The 20,694-nt window shown below is 41.7% G+C and overlaps 2 protein-coding genes across 13 annotated transcripts in view; one reads left to right on the forward strand and one right to left on the reverse strand.

Annotated features, from left to right (window-relative positions):
- Positions 1 to 20,694, reverse strand: part of CASK (calcium/calmodulin dependent serine protein kinase) — a 651,701-nt gene that overhangs the window by 381,702 nt on the left and 249,305 nt on the right. For all 12 annotated transcript variants that reach the window (XM_082246666.1, XM_082246669.1, XM_082246671.1 and 9 more), the window contains exon 6: positions 3,785 to 3,887. In XM_082246666.1, the coding sequence (XP_082102792.1) occupies positions 3,785 to 3,887 (103 nt within the window). The remainder of the gene's footprint in view (positions 1 to 3,784; positions 3,888 to 20,694) is intronic.
- Positions 8,155 to 20,571, forward strand: GPR34 (G protein-coupled receptor 34; the record flags this gene model as incomplete). The annotated part of the gene is made up of 2 exons (XM_082246374.1): positions 8,155 to 8,339; positions 19,415 to 20,571. The coding sequence occupies exon 2, from the start codon at positions 19,423 to 19,425 to the stop codon at positions 20,569 to 20,571; it is 1,149 nt and encodes a 382-aa protein (XP_082102500.1). The 5' UTR covers positions 8,155 to 8,339; positions 19,415 to 19,422.

Genomic DNA, 20,694 nt, shown 5'->3' on the forward strand with positions numbered 1-20,694 from the left:
CCAAAAAAGCCATCTTATAAAACTTAGTGAATGTGTTCACAGACGATCAAGTGGACACTTTACAAACTTGCACCACTGACGCCTGATAACAGAAGGCCCAGGAGGAACTAAGTGCCCGAGTAGAATGCGCTTTGACAGGGGAAAGGAGAAAACAGACCATTAAGGGATTAAGCCGTACCAGATCGCTGTACCAAGACTGGCAAGGCCAGCACAGAGCCACTAGAATGACTGGAATCCCTTCTGCCTCGATCCTGCGCAGGAGTCGCGGCAGAAGCTTGAGAGGACGAAAGGCGTATATCAGATGATGATGATTCCAGGGAGCCACTAGGGAGTCTGTAGCATCAGCTAGAGGGTCCCGAGACAGTGCCATGCCTCAAACCTCTGAACTTTCCTGTTGAGGCGAGAGGTCAACAAGTTTCACCTCCGGAGTCCCCCCACCGGAGACACAACTGACTGAACACCTCCAGATGAAGTGACCATTCTCCCTGATCCAACGCTTGTCGACTGAGATAGTCAGCCTGCCCATTTTCCACCCCAGGAATGTGTACAGCAGAGAGGGCTGAAATCGCATCTATGCTTTTTTTTAGCCGCTGCGTATTTGGAAAGGGTCAAGGACTTTTTTCAACGCAAAACTACTGTGCTTTTTTGGTTCAATAGACTTCAATAGAGAAGCTGCACAAAAGAATATAGTGTGTTTTTGCCGTGATTTGCGCTTTTTAATCTGCCAAACAAATTGGCCAAAAAAAGCATAAAAGATGCAAAAAATGCAAATCTCAGCTGTTGTAAACACAGCTGACCGTTGTTCTCTCTGGAATGATCACAGAGCTCCTGTGATCCTTCTATGTAGGATCACAGGTCTCTGTGATCATTTCACAAGCCCGGCCCCATACAGTTAGAAACATGCCCCTAAGTACACATTTAACCTCTTGATCACTTACTGTGTTAACCCCTTTCCTGCCAATGTCATTACAGTAACTGTGCACATTTTTAGCACTGATTACTGTAGTAATGTCATTGGTCCCCCCAAAAGTGTCAAAAATATCAGTCAGGGGTCCGATCTGTCCGCCGCAATGTCGCAGTCCCACAAAAAAAAAAAAAAAAACGCAGATCGCCGCCATTACTAGTAAAAAAATAATAATGACAAATCTTTCCCATAGTTAGTAGACGCGATAACTTTTTCATAAACTAATCAAAATACGCTTAATGCAATTTTTTTTACCAAAAATATGTAGCAGAAACAAACTGGCCTAAAATGTAAGAAAGAAATTAGATTTTTAATTTTTTTTTGGTAATGTTATATAGCAGAATGTGAAAAATATTGTTTTTTATTTTTTCAGAATTATCGCACTTTTTTGTTTATAGCGCAAAAAATAAAAATCACAGAGGTGATAAAATACCACCAAAAGAAAGCTCTATTTGTGGGGAAAAAAGGACATTAATTTTATTTAGGTACAGCGTCGCACGACCGCACAATTGGCCCTTAAAATAACGCAGTGCCGAATTGCAAAATATGGCATGGTCATTAAGAGTGCAGAAGTGGTTAAGAATAAATTGCCTTTTTCTTTTAAACTTTACATATTAACTAAATTATACAACACACTTTTTTTAAAGGTTATTTTCCGATTACCTATTACACATTTTGTGCAGATGTTCGAATAGAGGTGTTGTCTTCCTGGCAAGGCAAAGGGTCGCTTTGGAAGAGGCATCTCATAGGCGATATTCTATTTCCGAGTACTGGAACGCATCTCGCCTGTTGACGATGGTGTCCGGGTGCCAGAATGCAATCACCTACTCCACCCATTCCCAGCGGTATTTACTATTTAAGATTGCCGTAAACGTCTTGAGGCCACGCCCCTGTTTACACCATTTGGTGACAAAACGCGTAGGATGGAGGAGCCTGATACGTGTGACGCCGATACACGCTGGGACATGGCGGCTTTACCCTGCATTTGAAAATACAGCACCTACAAACCATATCCATACAGGAGCATCCGACGCTATATGCAAGTGGATATTTTTAATTCAATAAAATGTTCATACATCTACACTCTGAGTGTTATGTTCGCTTTCATATATGCTAAAACATTGTGGGGTGGATAATTAATGGATTTCTGAAGGATGTTTGGTATGGCGATATCTGACTGCTTACATACCTTTGGTGGAGTGACAGTAGTATCTGGAAGGAATCCCACTACCAGCCTATAATTTCCACCCTAATCACCTCGCTTATGTAGATCTCTGTAGTGGGGGTCTATAATATCTGGTAAGCAGCTGTGTGATCGGGTGATGGTGAGGGCTTTTCACAACAGAAGATTTTCCACCTATCCCCATTGAGTTCCTGGTTTCTTCATTCTATGAACTTTACATCTATTTATCACTGCACCATTTTATATCATTGTTATTTATTGTTGATTTACAATATTGTGTCAGCTACTTTTTCTTTTCTAAAAAAGTTTAGTGTTCTATTCGCCAAGCTCTTATTATTTGTATTATCTGATTAATCTAAACAATCGGCCAACTAATCGATTATGAAAATAATCGTTAGTTGCAGCCCTAGATAGCTGTACACCCGTGGTTCCCGGGTGGGGAAATACACGTCATACAGCCCCAGGCACCCATGTGCATAAAGCCTAACAGCTTAAAGGGTAACCACCCCCCCCCCCCCCGAAACAATTTCCTGCTCGTGTGATTGGCTCACTGATTTTACCAGAAATAGCGAAGATACAAGTCAGGTTTTTGGCATCCCCTGCAGCAAAAATGCCATTTTTGGTGAGATACTCCCAATAGCAACATGTCTTAAGGGATGCAGGCCCTGCAATGTTCCTCATAAAACACATGGCGCTGTTCATGACTTTTCTACAATTTTAAATTTGATTACTACTGAATTTTTGAATTTCCTTTTCACTAAACTTCAGGTGGTTCCATCTGTCAACCTACCTCCACATATATATATAGAAGGGAACTGCAGAGGCTTATTGGTTTAGGAGATGCCTGGACGCTTGGTGCTCATTCTAGCTATGGTTTATGGTAATGCATGAAACAGTGCAGTGTGTTGCCTTCTATGTGCTGTGCTATAAAAAATTTACAGTTTTGGTATGATGGCTGCCCTTACACAACACATACGAACATGCAAATACTCCATGTATATTACGGGTTTTACAGCAAGACATAGTGGACCCTTCTTATGGAGGATTCTCCTACAATACAGAAACATCTAGAAGTCCAGCATGTCGCATAATATCTGAAAACATGCAAGAAACAGGTTTAACTCTCCCTTATCTCCCAATACTTGAATTGTTGCAGATGGAATGACCCTTAAAAGCCCCACTTCATCCAAGACTCTTCGTTTCGGGAAAGGGGAAAGAATAAAACCTCTACAAAGTTTGAATCTGTTGTATGGGTCACCATTGGAGGAGATTTACCCCTCACTTCCTTTCAGGACAGGAAGTGATGGTCAATCTCTTTAGTTGGGAAAAAAAGAAAATGGGAAAGGTTAGATCCTGTGTCAGGTTATTAGTGTGTGTGTTTTTGTCTTTGTGCCAACTGCTCCCCTAACTTTTTGTCCTGCTGTTACGAGCACAGAAATGCGAGGGATAATATCTCTCCAAAGGAGTAAACAGAACATTAAAAACCTGAGGGAAGACAGGCAGGAGAAATATACATGCCTCCAGTTGCATGGAAAACTTGTTTTTCTTTAAATGCACACACAAGAGAACAATAGTATTTTAGTAATAAATCAAATCCTTTCTAACTACATTAAACAGTAAATTATTCTTGTTCTTACCTCCAGCTACAAGGCCAGACTCCCCCAGCTGTATTGCAACGCCAAATCCTCCAAGCTTGACTGGGGCAGAGTTTTCTTTTGAAGCGAGGAGTACACAATGAGGCTACAAAAAAAAAAAAAAAGAAAACAATGCCATTACTTGTTTAACATTACCAAAAGCAATTAAACATTCTATAAAAATTATTTAAAAATTAAAAGGATGACCAAAGCATCAATATCTATATGTTAATGATATAGATTTTAATAAAAGAAATTCTGGTGTAAACAATATTTTGCCTAATGACAAAGCTATTTATATCTATACATACAACATATTAAGAATTAGATCTCAGTTTCTGGAGCTGAAAATCCTGGTAGTATGCAAGTTAGCAAAAAATGTTGCTTCTCAGTTGCATTGCCATAAAAGATAGGTGCGCCTTAAAATGGTTAAAGCATGACAGGTTCCAGTATTTGTATTCCTCACCCCCCAAATACTTACCTGAGTACTCATTCGATCCAGCGCTGTGCCCATCTGAAGTGGAACTCTCTCTGCATTCAAAGGACAGAGGCAGCAGAGGAAGCCATTGGCCCTTGCTGCAGTCAATAAAATCCTTTTAGCAGAGAGCAGGGGGGGGGGGGGGGGGGGGGAGGCTGAGCTCCACTCAGGAACAAGCTGTAGGAGGCAGCATCCTCTGGTGGTGCAAAGAGAAGAGGAGTAGAAGAGAAGGGTGACAGGGGACTCCAGAAAAGGAGGTTCGGGGCTTTGTGTAATATCATTGCATAGGAAAGGTACACAGCATCTTTTTTAGATTAGGGAAAAAAATGTTTAACTTTAAAACTGCTTAAACTATCTACCCCCTCCCCAAAACAGCCCTACTCACAGCTGCAGGAAAAAAAAAAAAAAACTCCCATATGTGCAGCTATGATTAAAAGGCCCCATGCACACGGGACGTTTTTAACGCTGCTGTAAGCAGCGTCAGGCGTTTTCTTTTTGCAGCCTAAAAACGCCCCTCCATGTTATTCTATGGCCTCATGCACACTCAGACGTTTTTGAGCTGTAAGTGGCTTAGGCGTTTTTAGGCTGCAACAAGAACCCACCACCTGCGCGTTCTGAGGACCAGCGTTACAGCGTTAAAAACGCCTGACGCTGCTAAAAGCTGAATAACTTTGCTATAACGTTGCTTAACGTGCGTTAAGCCACGTTATACGTTTTTTTTTCTTCCATTCAAAATCAATGGTTCCCTATGGGAGCCTATTGATTTGAATGGAGGTCGCACCGCAACACCGCAAGTCGGATCCGACTTGCGGGGTGACTTGCGCTGTGGGAATCTTGAGGGGGAACTCCACGCCAAAATGGGAAAAAAACGGCGTGGGGTCCCCCCCAAGGTTCCAAACCAGGCCCTTCGGGTCTGTTATGGAATTTGAGGGTAGCCCCATGCCGAAAAAACGGCGTGGGGTCCCCCCCAAAATCCATACCAGACCCTTATCCGAGCATGCAGCCCGGCAGGCCAGGAAAGGGGAGGGAACGAGCGAGCGGCCCCACCCCCCCTGGACCACACCAGGCCACATGCCCTCAACATGGGGGGGGTGTTGGTGCTTTGGGGCAGGGGGAGCTCTGCACCCCCCACCTCAAAGCACCTTGCCCCCATGTTGATGAGGACAAGGGCCTCATCCCCACAACCCTGGCCGGTGGTTGTGGGGGTCTGCGGGCAGGGGGCTCATCGGAATCTGGAAGCACCCTTTAACAAGGGGGCCCCCCAGATCCCGGACCCCCTCCCTATGTGAATGGGTATGGGGTACACTGTACCCCTACCCATTCACCCCATAAAAGGCAGTGTATGGAAATAACGACAAGAGACGTTTTGGAAAGTTTATTAAAAATCTTCATCCGACTCTTCTTGTCTTCTCCTCTCCGGGGTCTTCTCCGGGGGGTCTTCTGGTCTTTTGCTGTCCGCCCTTCTTGTCTTCTCCTCTCCGGGGTCTTCTGCTCTTTTGCTGTCCCCCTCTTCTTGTGTTCTTCTCTCCGGGGTCTTCTGCTGTCCCCTCTTCTTTTCTTCTCCTCTCCGGTCTTCTGCTCTTTTGCTGTCGGCTGTCTTCTTCCTCCGGTCCTCCGACGACGACGTCTCCGCTGATTATGCCTACCTCCGGTCTCTTCAGCTTATTATATAGCCATTAGGGGCGTGGCCCCGATGACGTCATCGGGAGGCCCCGCCCCCTCATGTCACAGATGACGTCATCTGTGACATGAGGGGGCGGGGCCTCCCGATGACGTCAACGGGGCCACGCCCCTAATGGCTATATAATAAGCTGAAGAGACCGGAGGTAGGCATAATCAGCGGAGACGTCGTCGGAGGAGGACCGGAGGAAGAAGACAGCCGACAGCAAAAGAGTAGAAGACCGGAGAGGAGAAGAAAAGAAGAGAGGACAGCAGAAGAGGGGACAGCAGAAGACCCCGGAGAGAAGAACACAAGAAGAGGGGGACAGCAAAAGAGCAGAAGACCCCGGAGAGGAGAAGACAAGAAGGGCGGACAGCAAAAGAGCAGAAGACCCCCCGGAGAAGACCCCGGAGAGGAGAAGACAAGAAGAGTCAGATGAAGATTTTTAATAAACTTTCCAAAACGTCTCGTCGTTATTTCCATACACTGCCTTTTATGGGGTGAATGGGTAGGGGTACAGTGTACCCCATACCCATTCACATAGGGAGGGGTCCGGGATCTGGGGGACCCCCTTGTTAAAGGGTGCTTCCAGATTCCGATGAGCCCCCTGCCCGCAGACCCCCACAACCACCGGCCAGGGTTGTGGGGATGAGGCCCTTGTCCTCATCAACATGGGGGCAAGGTGCTTTGAGGTGGGGGGTGCAGAGCTCCCCCTGCCCCAAAGCACCAACACCCCCCCATGTTGAGGGCATGTGGCCTGGTGTGGTCCAGGGGGGGTGGGGCCGCTCGCTCGTCCCCTCCCCTTTCCTGGCCTGCCGGGCTGCATGCTCGGATAAGGGTCTGGTATGGATTTTGGGGGGGACCCCACGCCATTTTTTCGGCATGGGGCTACCCTCAAATTCCATAACAGACCCGAAGGGCCTGGTTTGGAACCTTGGGGGGGACCCCACGCCGTTTTTTTCCCATTTTGGCGTGGAGTTCCCCCTCAAGATTCCCACAGCGCAAGTCACCCCGCAAGTCGGATCCGACTTGCGGTGTTGCGGTGCGACCTCCATTCAAATCAATAGGCTCCCATAGGGAACCATTGATTTTGAATGGAAGAAAAAAAAACGCTGCTAAAAGCAACGTGGCAAAACGTGCAATAACGCCAATGGAAAAAGCTACTGAAAGCACGTTTTTACAGCTGCTTTTTCCGGCGTCAGAACTAACTTTGACGTACGTTTTTTCTAACGCCCCGTGTGCATGGGGCCAAAGAGTTAAAGGAGCTCTGCCTTCCCATGTTTGCAATTATATAAACATACTTGCACTTAGGAAGCAGGTACATTTGTATAATTGGCATCTCCGTGCTTCCTGGAGGTAGAAGATTAATTCTATGGGCATCATTTACTGTTCACTCCAAACTGATGAGCTGTAAAGGTTTAATGTATTGCCTACTAACAATTTTGGATATTGTAGTATTTTGCATTTTATTCAGTTTTGAGGCTTGATGTATTTGGTACTTGTTTACACAACACAGTGACAGCTTTTGTATTTTACATCACACATTAGAGATTATATTGCATTTGTGTGCATTATATTCATTTTTTCTGTAGGTTTTTTGATTGAAGATAAAACTCTCCTAAACATTTCCACAAATACCATTTGGCATATAAATTTGTACCTATCACTTTTATAGATTACTGGTCCTCAGATTTCATAAAATACAGTTTTATCAAATTTTTTAAGCTAAGAATTCATATTTTATTTTAATGTGTAAAAAAATGTTTCCTGCAGTGTGGGTTCTAGACCACGGCACCTAAAGATATTTTCTGGCATTTTTTTTAATAAGTTTGATAACGAACAGGGCATTTAATTATTACACGCCTGAGCAGGTAATAAAAAGGGAGGGAAATGTTGACCATTTTAAGCCAACCAAAGTCAAGCAGACCACAAGACATGGTATTGTAGCCCAAAGTATAAATATGTAAAAAAAAAAAAAAAAAAGTTTCTAAAAAATTCTGTACAAACATTCTAAAATTTTTCAGAAAACTAACAAAGTACCAATTTAACTCTTCAGTTACTTCACTTGTCCAGTATGTTTCTGTGGTTAGAAATGTGTCACCGGTTACATTGCAGGCATTTGAACAATGATCATGGATAATGACTGACATAAGAATAAAGAGATCATATGCTCATGACCACAAGTGAACCAACTTCCCTGAGCAAAATGCCTGTATACACTCCTTTCAGATTATCTAACAACTCAGGCATTTCAAAATCATTCCTTGCAGAGATGGACCTTACACAGCATATTTCAGCCGTATGAAGAAGGAAGCAGATACCACAAAGTAAAATAAGATTTTCACATGAAAGTAAATTTATCTGAAGAAAAAACGGAAAAGCTGCACGAAGATTTACTTTTAAAATTACCTGCTTCGAAGGTCAGTGATTTTCCTTAATGATATAAAAATGCACTGATAAATCAGATAAATTCTGAGAACAGTAATGTTGATAAACCAGTAGATATGCATTTATTCTGGTCTTACCAAATAAGCCAGCATTATTCTTTGGATATATGAATCGAACAGACAAATCACAGGAGCAATAGGACAAAACGACCAAGATTACATCTCCAATTTTAATTTTTTCTGTGTAATTTTAGCTAGACAATATGTTAGTATTTTCTGTTTCTAACTGTAGCCCTGATAGATAGATAGATAGATAGATAGATAGATAGATAGATAGATAGATAGATAGATAGATAGATAGATAGATAGATAGATAGATAGATAGATAGGATATTTTATTTATTTACTTTTATTTTTTGCAAATATCTTTTTGCTTGTTTTGAAGGCTGGGGAAAGGCTAGGACAGCCTTAATCTTAAAGCGTATTGTACCCCCCTCTAAAAATGCATTATATTGCAAGCAGCTTACCAGTCCTTAGATAAGGTGGCTGCATTTGTTGTTTTTTTTTTTTTTGTCTCCCCTCTCCTCAATTTTATTTTCTGTTAGTAATGATCCAAATACCACCCTTCCTATCCATATTAATTTCTCCATGGTATCTATGGAAGGAGCCATGGTGGTCACACAAGCTGGACTTTAAACAGGTCTGTCTTTGTTGCACTTCATCCACTAAATGGTGGATTGTTAGGATTAATAATTTACAACAAAGAGAAAACATTTTATGCTGTATTTTCAGCTGAAAATGACAAAGACACTGCATTTTGTGCAAACCAGATTTTTTTTCTGTTCTTGCTGAAAATGTTCTTAGATGTGGTTGTTGTATTATTGGTTTCCTTTTTTGTGGCTTAGGTCTGGTAAGATGCATAAATTCCACATTTAATCTTAATTTATAAAATAATGAATGTGACATTAAACATATTGGACTAGGTGGGACTTTAGATGAGACCCAAGCTGGTGTTGCCCGGCGTCTCCATCCCTATAACAAAACACAAAATGAGGTTGAAGAAAAATCCTTCAACCTCATTTTGTGTTTTGTTATAGGGATGGAGACGCCGGGCAACACCAGCTTGGGTCTCATCTAAAGTCCCACCTAGTCCAATATGTTTAAAGCAACCAGGGATGGAGACGCCTTGCTTACAGCTTGGTGCCTCATCTAAAGTCCCACCGTGCGATTTTCGTGCGTTTTTGGTGGATGCAGTTTTTGATTTGACCCTAGTGTTTTCCGTATACAGGGATGGAGACCAATAGCATGACCTGCTTGTCTCATATAAAGTCCCAAAGGAAATAAGGGATTTCAAAGGCAGTGTGCTTTACAGGCCATGCCCCATATATAAAATCCCTTCCTATCCATATACTGCATCCACCAAGGGGATGGAGGTGTAATGCTTTTCAGCTGGTCTTCTCCAGTTTGCACCATGGTTATATTTTAACCTAATTATTTGAACTTTTTGAGACAATAGCCAGTCGTGCATGGGGATGGGTTGGGGGAGGTTGGGCTGTCTCCCTCTCACCTGTTCCCCATCCACCCATTAGCGGCCATGTGCCTCCAGTGTGAGGACACTAAATTAAGAGTGTAGGACTGCAGATTTAAACAGGGTGCCGTGACGTGGCTCTGCAGCTTTCACATGCGTTTGCAAATGTGTGTCAACTAAACCCCTGTTCTTTGTACCAAGAGACAGGTCTTATTTGGTTGGTGACAGACTGGAAGGTGAGTACATCAAACTGGGGGCTGGCTGACTTTCATGCACCTCTTAAAATCCTTCAACCTCATTTTGTGTAATGAATGTGACATTCACCAAACATTCTGTACAAGGGAATCTTCTTTACAATGACTCATACGCAGGGAAAGTTCGGCTATTGTAACATGCGCTGCCACATACTGTATACATGTCCTTAAGGATTACTTTTCATATGCATCATTACCTTGAAAAATACAGAGATAACCTCATTGATAGTCATTGCTCCAACGCATCTCTATTATAAGTTTCACACGTTTGTTGGTAAAATCAGCAATGCGTAGGAAGATTAGCAATTATGTTGCAGTCTAGAGCAGGGTTTCTCAAACCAGACCTAAGGCTTCACCTAGCATTTCATGCATTGTAGGGAGCATTGAAAATTACAGCTACTGAGTGTCAGCCGTTACATACTACTAAGGCCTGGGGACAATTTTTTTTTTTTTTTAAGGAACCTTTCAAGTGGAAGTTCAGGCAACACCTAACTCACGCTAAACCTGCTCTCTGCCACATTCTAAACCTAATCGAACCCCTGTAAAGTTAAAATACCTAGACTTAATCTTTTCTGCAGCCGATCTGATGCGGTCCCAGCATCAGCTATCAGCGGCAGCTTCAACAGGTGCAGGAGAGGCAGCTGACAACTGAAGCCCTATAGTAACTCTATGGGTGACGTCACTTCCCAGCCATTTCACAGACAGTCGGTCCTCTCTTAAACACAGCTTCTGCCTCTGAATACCGGACTGGATCGGCTGCAGAATAGGCAAGTACAACGATTTTTGTGTTACAGGGCTAGACAGATTAGGTTTAGATTGTGTCAGAGAGCAGGTTTATAGTTATTTTTTGCCTGGACTTACTTTAAGTTAGGAGTGTATTCCTAAAAATCTGTGAAACTGCCCCTTTTGATTGTTTTTCCATGCTTTGTCCCATTTAGTGGCAATATTTATCTGCCATTAGAAGAGGTTCCCGGAATCTCACCACATCTATACTGCTCACTTGTTCCTTTACTCTGTGGCTAACCAGGTGCAAAACCCAGGAGCCCAAACCATATATGCACTCGGCTTCAAACAATGAATCACACATCAGTGACATCACAAAAATCCAACAAGTATAAAGGATAAGTTCACCTTTTGAAATAGGTTACATGCTCCACCCATATTTAAGGGGTTCTAGCTCCTTCTGCCAGTTCCCCCGATTCCCACTTTCCTGTGACAGCCGGTGAGGAATCTTCTTCCCACGCGTCACAATTTGAAAACAACATGGGCATGCAGGGCTTTTCCCTCATGACCTCATCATTCATTCACAGGTTCCTGTGAATGAACTACACCTACCATCAGCCATTGCAGCTGACAACTGGTGAGAGCACTGATGAGCACTCTTGCAGTTCCCTCTCAAGCTCTGCAGCTTTCAGACAGCCTGTATGAAGTTATGGGCTGAAAACTGCCGGGCTTGTCTGGAGAAGCCTGATATTGCATCCCTGATCAACTGATCAGGGGTGGAATGCTTTTCAGGCTACTACAGGAAAATATAATAAAAGCACAATTTTTTCCTACAAACCTATGTGCATTTATATATATTTTTTTCAAAAATGAACTTTGCTGTCCTTTATTGATGGACAGTGCACACTTCATACTTGCCCTTCTAAAGTTTTTCACCTATCCGGAGCTTAATCATAAACGTGACAAATTATTGTGACATCAATGCTGTGCTATCCATTGTTTGAAGCTGAGAATTTGTATCTACTGTTTATACAAGTTATATAGTTAATTTATAAACTACATGCTATTTTTTTAAACATTTTATTGCCTTAATGTCATCAAGTTTTGTTCAGATCTAATATAATTTACTAAAGCACTGTACATCATACACAAATGAAATGATATTTCATGAAATACAGTTTTCCCCTTCTTTTCACCCATTTCAGCATCTCATTGTTGCTGACCTTTTCTAGCCCTTTCTGCCTCTTGTCACCTCCCAACATTCACTCACTTCATCACTTTGGGCCAGCTTCATGATAGTGACAGTTGGGACCGTGCAATGAGCATTGGGATGGTCATTTTCAATGAGGGGTGCTTGTGACAAAGTGGCAATGCAGGAGCACAAGGGGAAGACCTTTCAAACCCATAAAAAGAAGTGTAAAATGATGGCAGGATCAACAGGTTCAATTTTAACTAAAGCTGCAGATTTAAAACATTAAATTCAAAGTATGAAATTACATTGTAATTGCAGGTTAACCACTTAAGCCCCGGAGGATTTGGCTGCTAAAAGACCAGGGGGTATTTTGCGATTCGGCACTGCGTGACTTTAACGGACAATTGCACGGTCGTGCGATGCCGTACCTAAACGAATTTGACGTTCTTTTTTTCCCCACAAACAGAGCTTTCTTTTGGTGGTATTTGATCACCTGTGCGATTTTTTGATCATGCGCTATAAACAAGAAAAGAGCGTCAATTTTGCAAAAATAATATTTTTCACATTTTTTTTATATGAAATCCCCCCCCCCCCCAAAAAAATGTAAAAATCAATATTTTTTAACATTTTCGGCCAATTTGTTTTATGCTACATATGTTTGGTAAAAAAAAAAAAAAAAAAAAAAAAAAAAAAAAAAAAAAAAAAAAAAAAAAAATCGCAAAAAGCGTATTTTTATTGGTTTGCGCAAAAGTTATCGCGTTTACTAACAAAGGGAAAGATTTTTGTAATTTTTGTTTTTTTTAAATGCGTAATGGTGGCGATCTGCGATTTTTTTTGGCGGTACTGCGACATTGCGGCGGACAAATCGGACCCTTGACTGACATTTTTGACACTTTTGGGGTTACCAGTGACATTTCTACAGTAATCAGTGCTATACATATGCACTGTTACTGTAAAAATACACTGGTAGTGAAGGGGTTAACTTTATTTGAGAGGGAGGGGCTGTGTGTGTCCCTAGGGGCGTGATTCTTACTGTAATTGGCTGTGGCTTGAACTGTAGGAACACTGATCAACGGTCCTACATTGTAGAACCGTGTGATCGGTGTTTCTACACCAGGGAGAATGACAGGTGGCTTGTTTACATAAGCCGCCTGACTTTCTCCCTCTCCCCCGACAATCGCCCTATGTCGCTCTGCATGTGAGGGGCTGACTGCCGCAGTAAATATACTGTGCGCAGTCGGCAAGCGGTTAAACTTCTACTGTACGGGATTTTAGTGATCAAGCTTAAAGTTACTTTGACCCCCAAAAGCTTTTCGTTCACTTTAGTTACTTGTATGAAATATGATAGAATTATAGCCAACAACTTTGTGGAAAAAGTATAATAATGTGATACTTAAAAGCATATTCCTAATATCTCTTATTAAAAAGTTTTGGCTCACAAGTTAACAGCAATGTAGAACTAATGGCGCTTTTCCACTCCATGGAACCGAACGGTTTGGCTCGCTTTTGTGCTTTTCCACGGCTGGTACTGCATGGTACGGTGTAGCAACGGTTCGGTACGGTGGCGCTTTTCCACTGCATGGAACCGAACGGTACGGCTCTCAAAAACAGTACCACCTCGATTGTGGTTCCAAGAGGTAACATACCCGGTACCATATCCCACAATCCTTTGCATGCAGTCACTACTAGCCACTGATTGGTCAGAGAATCGTTGTTATCCCACCCACTTAACTTTAGTACTACTTTAGTGGAAAAGCAAACCGTACCGTACCGAACCATTCCAACACCGTACCATGCGGTACCAGCAGTGGAAAAGCAAAGCGGGCCAAGCAGGGCCGAGCCGGTACTTGCAGTGGAAAAGTGCCATAAGCTACACGCTATCCCCAGTCTGCTTCCCTATCTGCAGTCTATTAAATCTCAAAAGAACAGGTCTTTGCTCTGAATGGGCAAGTTAGTTTATTCCAAAAATATAGTGCAGACCTGTTGGTCTAGATGTTGGTTAGACCTATCAATTTTTTATTGCAAATTCAGACAAAGAAATAGACCTGTGCCAATTTAGTTTGCCGCTAGTGAACACCTCTACACCAGAATGCCCACACAATTGCCATGATAAGCACATAAAAAAAAATAATAAAAAAATAGTTACAGTGTAATATTGTTTTATATCTAAATATTTTTTAGGAACCTACTACTTTACAAACTAAAATCAGAAAATTCCAATAAATACATGCTTTTGAGAACAAAGATTGATTAACTTTTTTCATGGTCTTAATTTCTACACTTTTGGATATAAAACCATTTAGACACCCAGGAGGTGAGAACATTTTTAGTGTACACCTAAATAAGCTACAGGCTAGTATATCCAATTATAAAACTATAAAAAAAAAAACTCAGATCATGTATTCAAAATTGCAAATTCATAAAAGACCACACACGGGTGAAAACTTACAAGGTGCAAAACAAATTATTAAATTAATGTTGCAGTATACATGAGAATACTACTGTAGCTCCTTTGGGAAGTTGCAGTCTCTCCCCAGTGACAAGGAAAATATTACAGCATATCTAAACTCAAAACCAAAAAACACAAAAAAAAAAACACACACACACACACACACACACACACACACACACACAACTATCCCAAGTCATCCTTTACTGTACCTGGTGACTACTGTCCCCTAGATTTAAAAATTGGTAGTACACCACTTTATCATCTGTTCCCAACTACCATTACAAATATTTCATCTAAATATAATAACGTTCTCTTACACAATAGGCTTAAACCACACTATCACACATGATATACAGTTTACTACTTTTGGTTTAGATCAATTTTTTAACCACCTCCTTCCCAAGCCTATTCGAACACTTCGCTCTTACATGAAAAAAAATCTACGGTGACTAAAATTATCCATAGGCGATGCTTTAAACTCCTTTACAAGTTACCAGTTTAGAGTTGCACAGGAGGTCTGGTGGTAGAATTATTGCTCTCGCTCTGATGTTCGCTACAATACCTCACATGTAGTGCGATTACCGTTTACATATGCGTGCGGGAGTAACGTATGTGCTCGCATTTGCGCGTAAGCGTGGTGGGACGGGGCACTTTACATGTTTATTTACATTTTTTTAAAAAAATTATTATTTTGTAATCACTTTATTGCTATCACAAGGGATGAAAATACCTTGACAGCATGGGTCGTGATAGGTCCTCATTATGGAGAGATTTTCCTCTCCTCTGGCCCACCATGCAGCCAATCAGACCAGGATCGGTCTATTTGGCTACATCTCTGGCCGCTGGTGGCCAGGTAAACTAGGGGGCGGAACCGGAAGTGACAAATACTCATTGATCCCGGTTTCGAGGGTTAGAGAGAGAGAGGGAGGAACAACATCAATTCCTCTCTCTCTGTACCAAGCAGCCATTGCTGCCAGCCGCATCGCTCCCAGCCTCCGCGATGGGACTGCATAGCCCAGGAGATGCGGCGGGACCCCCCTTCCACAACCTGCAGAAGTGATGGAGTGGCTAATTAGCCCCTCAGATCACTTCTGCCTGAAACGGAATCGCTGGCTGCACAAAAGGATACCAGGATGATGCCTGTAGGTGCGGGCATCATCCCAGTATTACCACTGAAACCCAAGGATGCACGGGTACGTCCATTACATACACACACACACAGTGGGTACGGAAAGTATTCAGACCCCCTTAAATTTGTCACTCTTTGTTATATTGCAGCCATTTGCTAAAATCATTTAAGTTCATTCTTCTTCCTCATGAATGTACACATAGCACTCCATACTGACAGAAAAACACAGAATTGTTGACATTGTTGCAGATTTATTAAAAAAGAAAAACTGAAATATCACATGGTCCTAAGTATTCAGACCCTTTGCTGTGACACTCATATATTTAACTCAGGTGCTTTCCATTTCTTCTGATCATCCTTGAGATGGTTCTACACCTTCGTTTGAGTCCAGCTGTGTTTGATTATACTGATTGGACTTGATTAGGAAAGCCACACACCTGTCTATATAAGACCTTCCAGATCACAATGCATGTCAGAGCAAATGAGAATCATGAGGTCAAAGGAACTGCCTGAAGAGCTCAGAGACAGAATTGTGGCAAGGCACAGATCTGGCCAAGGTTACAAAAAGATTTCTGCTGCACTTAAGGTTCCTAAGAGCACAGGGGCCTCCATAATCCTCAAATGGAAGACGTTTGGGACGACCAGAACCCTGAAAGTGAAAAATTTAAGGGGGTCTGAATACTTTCCGTACCCACTGTGTATATATATATATATATAAAATCTCTCTCTCTCTCTCTCTATATATACATCGCTCTCTCTATAATATATATATATATATATATATACATATACATATATATATATACACACACACACACACACACACACACACACACACACATACATACCACACACGCCTCTCTATTATAATATATCTCCCTCTATATCCCCCTCTATATCCCCCTCCCTCTATATCCCCCTCCCTCTATATCCCCCTCCCTCTATATCCCCCTCCCTCTATATCCCTCTCCCTCTATATCCCTCTCATATCTGTCTCTCCATTTCCCTCTCTATTTATATTATATCTCAAAATTAAAGAAACACTTTTAATCAGAGTATATCAAGTCAATTAAACTCCTGGGATAGTGATTTGGTCAGATTAGTTAATCATTTTAAGCTGCTTTGGTGTTAATGAAATGAACAGGTGCACTAGATGGGCAACTATGAGACGACCGCCAAAACAAGAATGGTTTTACAGGTCGAGGCCACTGAAATGTTTTTCCCTACTCATCTTTTCTGACTGTTTTTCACTAGTTTTGCATTTGGCTAGGGCCAGTGTCACTACTGGTAGCATGAGGCGATACCTGGACCCTAAAGAGGTTGCACAGGCAGTATAACTCTTTCAGGATGGAACAACAATACGAGCCATTTCCAGAAGGTTTGCTGTTTCTCCCAGCAGGGTCTCAAGAGCATGGAGGAGATTCCAGGAGAAAGGCAGTTACTCTAGGAGAGCTGGACAGGGCCATAGAAGGTCCTTAACCCATCAGCAGGATCGGGATCTGCTCCTTTGTGAGGAGCACTGCCAGAGCCCTACAAAATGACCTACAGCAGGCCACTGGTGTGAATGTCTCTGTCCAAACAATCAGAAACCAACTTCATGAGGGTGGCCTGGGGGCCCGACATGCTCTAATGGGCCCTGTGCTCACTGCTCTGCACCGTGAAGCTCGATTGGCATTTACCATTGAACACCAGCTCTGGCAGGTTCACCACTGGCACCCTGTGCTTTTCACAGATGAGAGCAGGTTCACCCTGAGCAATCCAATAGAACACCTCTGGGGCATTATATTTTCATTCCATCTGACGCCACGGAGTTGCACCTCAGTCTGTTCAGGAGCTCAGTAAAGCCCTGGTCCAGATGTTGGAGGAAATACCCCAGCATGCCATCCGTCATCTCATTAGGAGCATGCCCAAACGTTGTCAGGCATGCATACAAGCACGTGGGAGCCATAAAAACCACTGAGTACCATTTTGTGCTACTGCAATGAAATTTCAACAAAATGGACTAGCCTGCTACATAGTTTTTAGATTTTCGGGGTGTCTTTAAATTCAGCCCTCTGTAGGTTGATATTTTCATTTCCATCAAACGATGTGGCATCCTTTCATTCCTAAAACATTACCCAGTCCATATCAGTATAGATATCCATCATATTTTTCCCCATTGAGATCTGATGTGTTTTCAAAATGTTGCTTTCATTTATTTGAGCTGTGTATACATACATACATTACATACACACACTACAGTTCAGCAGTAATAAATTCAAATTACATATACCCTTTTTGACACTTTTTCCCCTTCAGAAATTTTATCCAATCTACACTCTGCGAAGACTGCTTTTATGATGAGGCCGGTATAAGCAAGCCTGGAAAAGAAGGTTGTTGGAAGAGAACATTGAAACCCTGTACAAAGGTATGTGTTGCAGTAAACGTTCTAAGCCCGACGAATTACAGTAAAATCGCACAAACCGATCCAAAGGACGCCTGTCGCTCAAAATAAGTTCTTGTTCTTGGGCGACAGGCATTCCACAATTCTGTTTGCGTGATTTTACCGTGATTCGTCCGGTGACAATCGCTGAAAAATTGCGCTGCATTTGGGGTGCCATTGTAAGTCATATGAATCGCACGGGCTTCCCGCGATATGCAATGATCCAGGATCGCGGACAGAATCGCAACGATTCTGCCCACAATCCGAGATGCCAGTATGTGATCGGAGCCTTAACCTGAATACCTTTTCAGTAGCCAGATATAACCCACAGCCTCCCTCTGTCTGGTGTGCAGTCTTTATTGTTCAGTTTATATACACTATGAGACCAGTAACCAATCCATCCTTTCTATGCCTGTAGTACAAACCGGTGTGGCAACATCATAAGGCTAGGATTCAGTGCTCCCAGTGTTACAGATGCAGCCATAAGAGGACAGGGAAGCTCTACTAAGATTTTCTAAACTTAAACTTGAGGTAATCAGAGGGCATGAAGCAAAAAATAAAAGATAAAAAGTACATATGCTTGTCTATTTACAGTTCACTGCTCAGAACTGGGTAGGTAATGTGAAATTAGTGAAGATACATTCAAACATTAAATTTTTTTTTAAAACTGCAAAGGTAAAAATTTGTGCCTGACTACAAGTAGCTTCCCCGTTTGCAGAAATAATTATGTATTCAGAAAAATAATGTGTACTGCTCTTTTACAATGCTAAAAGTCGGTATTTAACCAAAACTAGGGAGGAATAGTGATAGTATGAAGTATTTCTGTCACATCTGTTGTTTAAAACTATACATTTTGTACTGATAATTTAAGTACAAACATGCTTTCACAAACTGGGTGACAGCGCTTGATCTTTGCATGCTGGAAAAGTTAAAGTTTCACATTAGATGGCTGATGCAAGCCTTAAGGTACTTATATATGATCTGAAAATCGGACGAAAAATACCGCTTTCAAAGCGATCGTACGATAATCAGATTGGCTCTCGAAAGATCTGTACTAATCACGACAGTTCATCCGATCAGACAAGCATGACATTTTTTCTCGTATGATTTTCGTTCAATCAGTACAGTTGTTGTTCGAAAATACAATACAAATACACTACAATACATGACATCACCTCCAATTTTTTATTCTGTCCAACAAGGATTTTTGTAACTTTAGTAAACCCTTCATATTCAATATGCGAATAGCATGAAAAAAAAAAAATGGACGATCTATTGTCCATATTTCAGATTGTGTGTACGGGGCTTTATTTTTTAGGCACTGTATCTGCAGGTAGTAAACAGAAATTTCAACCTATTGACAATATGGTCATAGAAGATAACAGAAAAATATTTTTTCTTTTAACAGGTAGAAAAATGTATCCTACCTCAATTTCTTGGGTCCCAACACCTATAAACCAAAACTACCAAATGGATAATTTCACAAAACATTCCACGAACTCCAGCTCAACAGACAATTCAACGTGCTCAATAGAAGAGACATCACTTGGTGCCACTTTAGTGGTTTTTTATTCTTTCATTTTTATTGTGGGATTGTTAGGCAACATGCTGGCCTTATATGTGTTTCTGTTCATCCACAACAAACGGAACTCTGTACAAATTTATCTCCTCAACGCAGCAATTGCTGACCTGCTACTGATTTTCTGTCTTCCATTCCGCATAATGTATCACATCACCCAGGAGTGGAAACTGGGGGTTGTATTCTGTAAAGTTGTTGGCAACTTATTTTACATGAACATGTATATTAGTATTGTCCTTTTGGGTCTTATTAGTATGGATCGCTATGTAAAAGTTAAAAAGTCACAGCGAAGCCGGAAAGTTTCAAGAAAGAAATGCAGTATTCAGATCTGCTGCAGCTTGTGGGTGGCAGCCATTTTGTCTGGGCTCTTCCTTATTACAACACAGTCTATTAGCCAATCAAATGAAAATATTTGCTTTCATTATACAAACAAGAAAGATGCAGTTTGGCAAGCAGCATTTAATTACTTCATTGTACTGATCTTCTGGATAGTGTTTGTTATGCTGATCCTGTCATACGTGAAGATAGGCAAGAACCTACGCAAGATTTCCAGAGAGCGTGCCTACCTACCAAATGCTGGGAAATATAAGAGTACAGCTTACAAGTCATTTTTTGTCCTTTTCATCTTTACCCTGTGCTTTGTACCTTATCACACCTTTAGGATTGTATATATTACAACACAGCTGCAAAATATCTCATGCTATTGGATAGAGCGAGTTCACAAAACAAACGAGATCACGTTGGTGTTTTCGGCTTTCAATAGCTGCCTGGACCCTGTCATGTATTTCCTATTGTCTAGCAGTGTCCGAAAAACAGTGTTCCGCCTGCTCTGTAAAAGTAGGCGGGATAGTAGCAGGAGTGAAAGCAACACATCAGACCTTCATCATGGATATACTCTACCCGACAGTGTGCCCACTGTATACTCTCAGACTGCCACTCCACTTAATCAAAAACGAATTTTCACAAAACAATGTGAACATTTTTAACAAAAAAAAATGACTTCAAGTTTTTGCATTTCTTTTAATAAAACCAAGGTATGGATTTACTTTTATAAAAGGCAGCCCACGTCTCTTACCTATGCTTCCTAACCAACTAAACATACAATTTTA

The sequence above is a fragment of the Pelophylax lessonae genome, assembly GCF_965119305.1.
Source record: "Pelophylax lessonae genome assembly, chromosome: 2".
NCBI classification, from domain to species: Eukaryota; Metazoa; Chordata; class Amphibia; order Anura; family Ranidae; genus Pelophylax; species Pelophylax lessonae.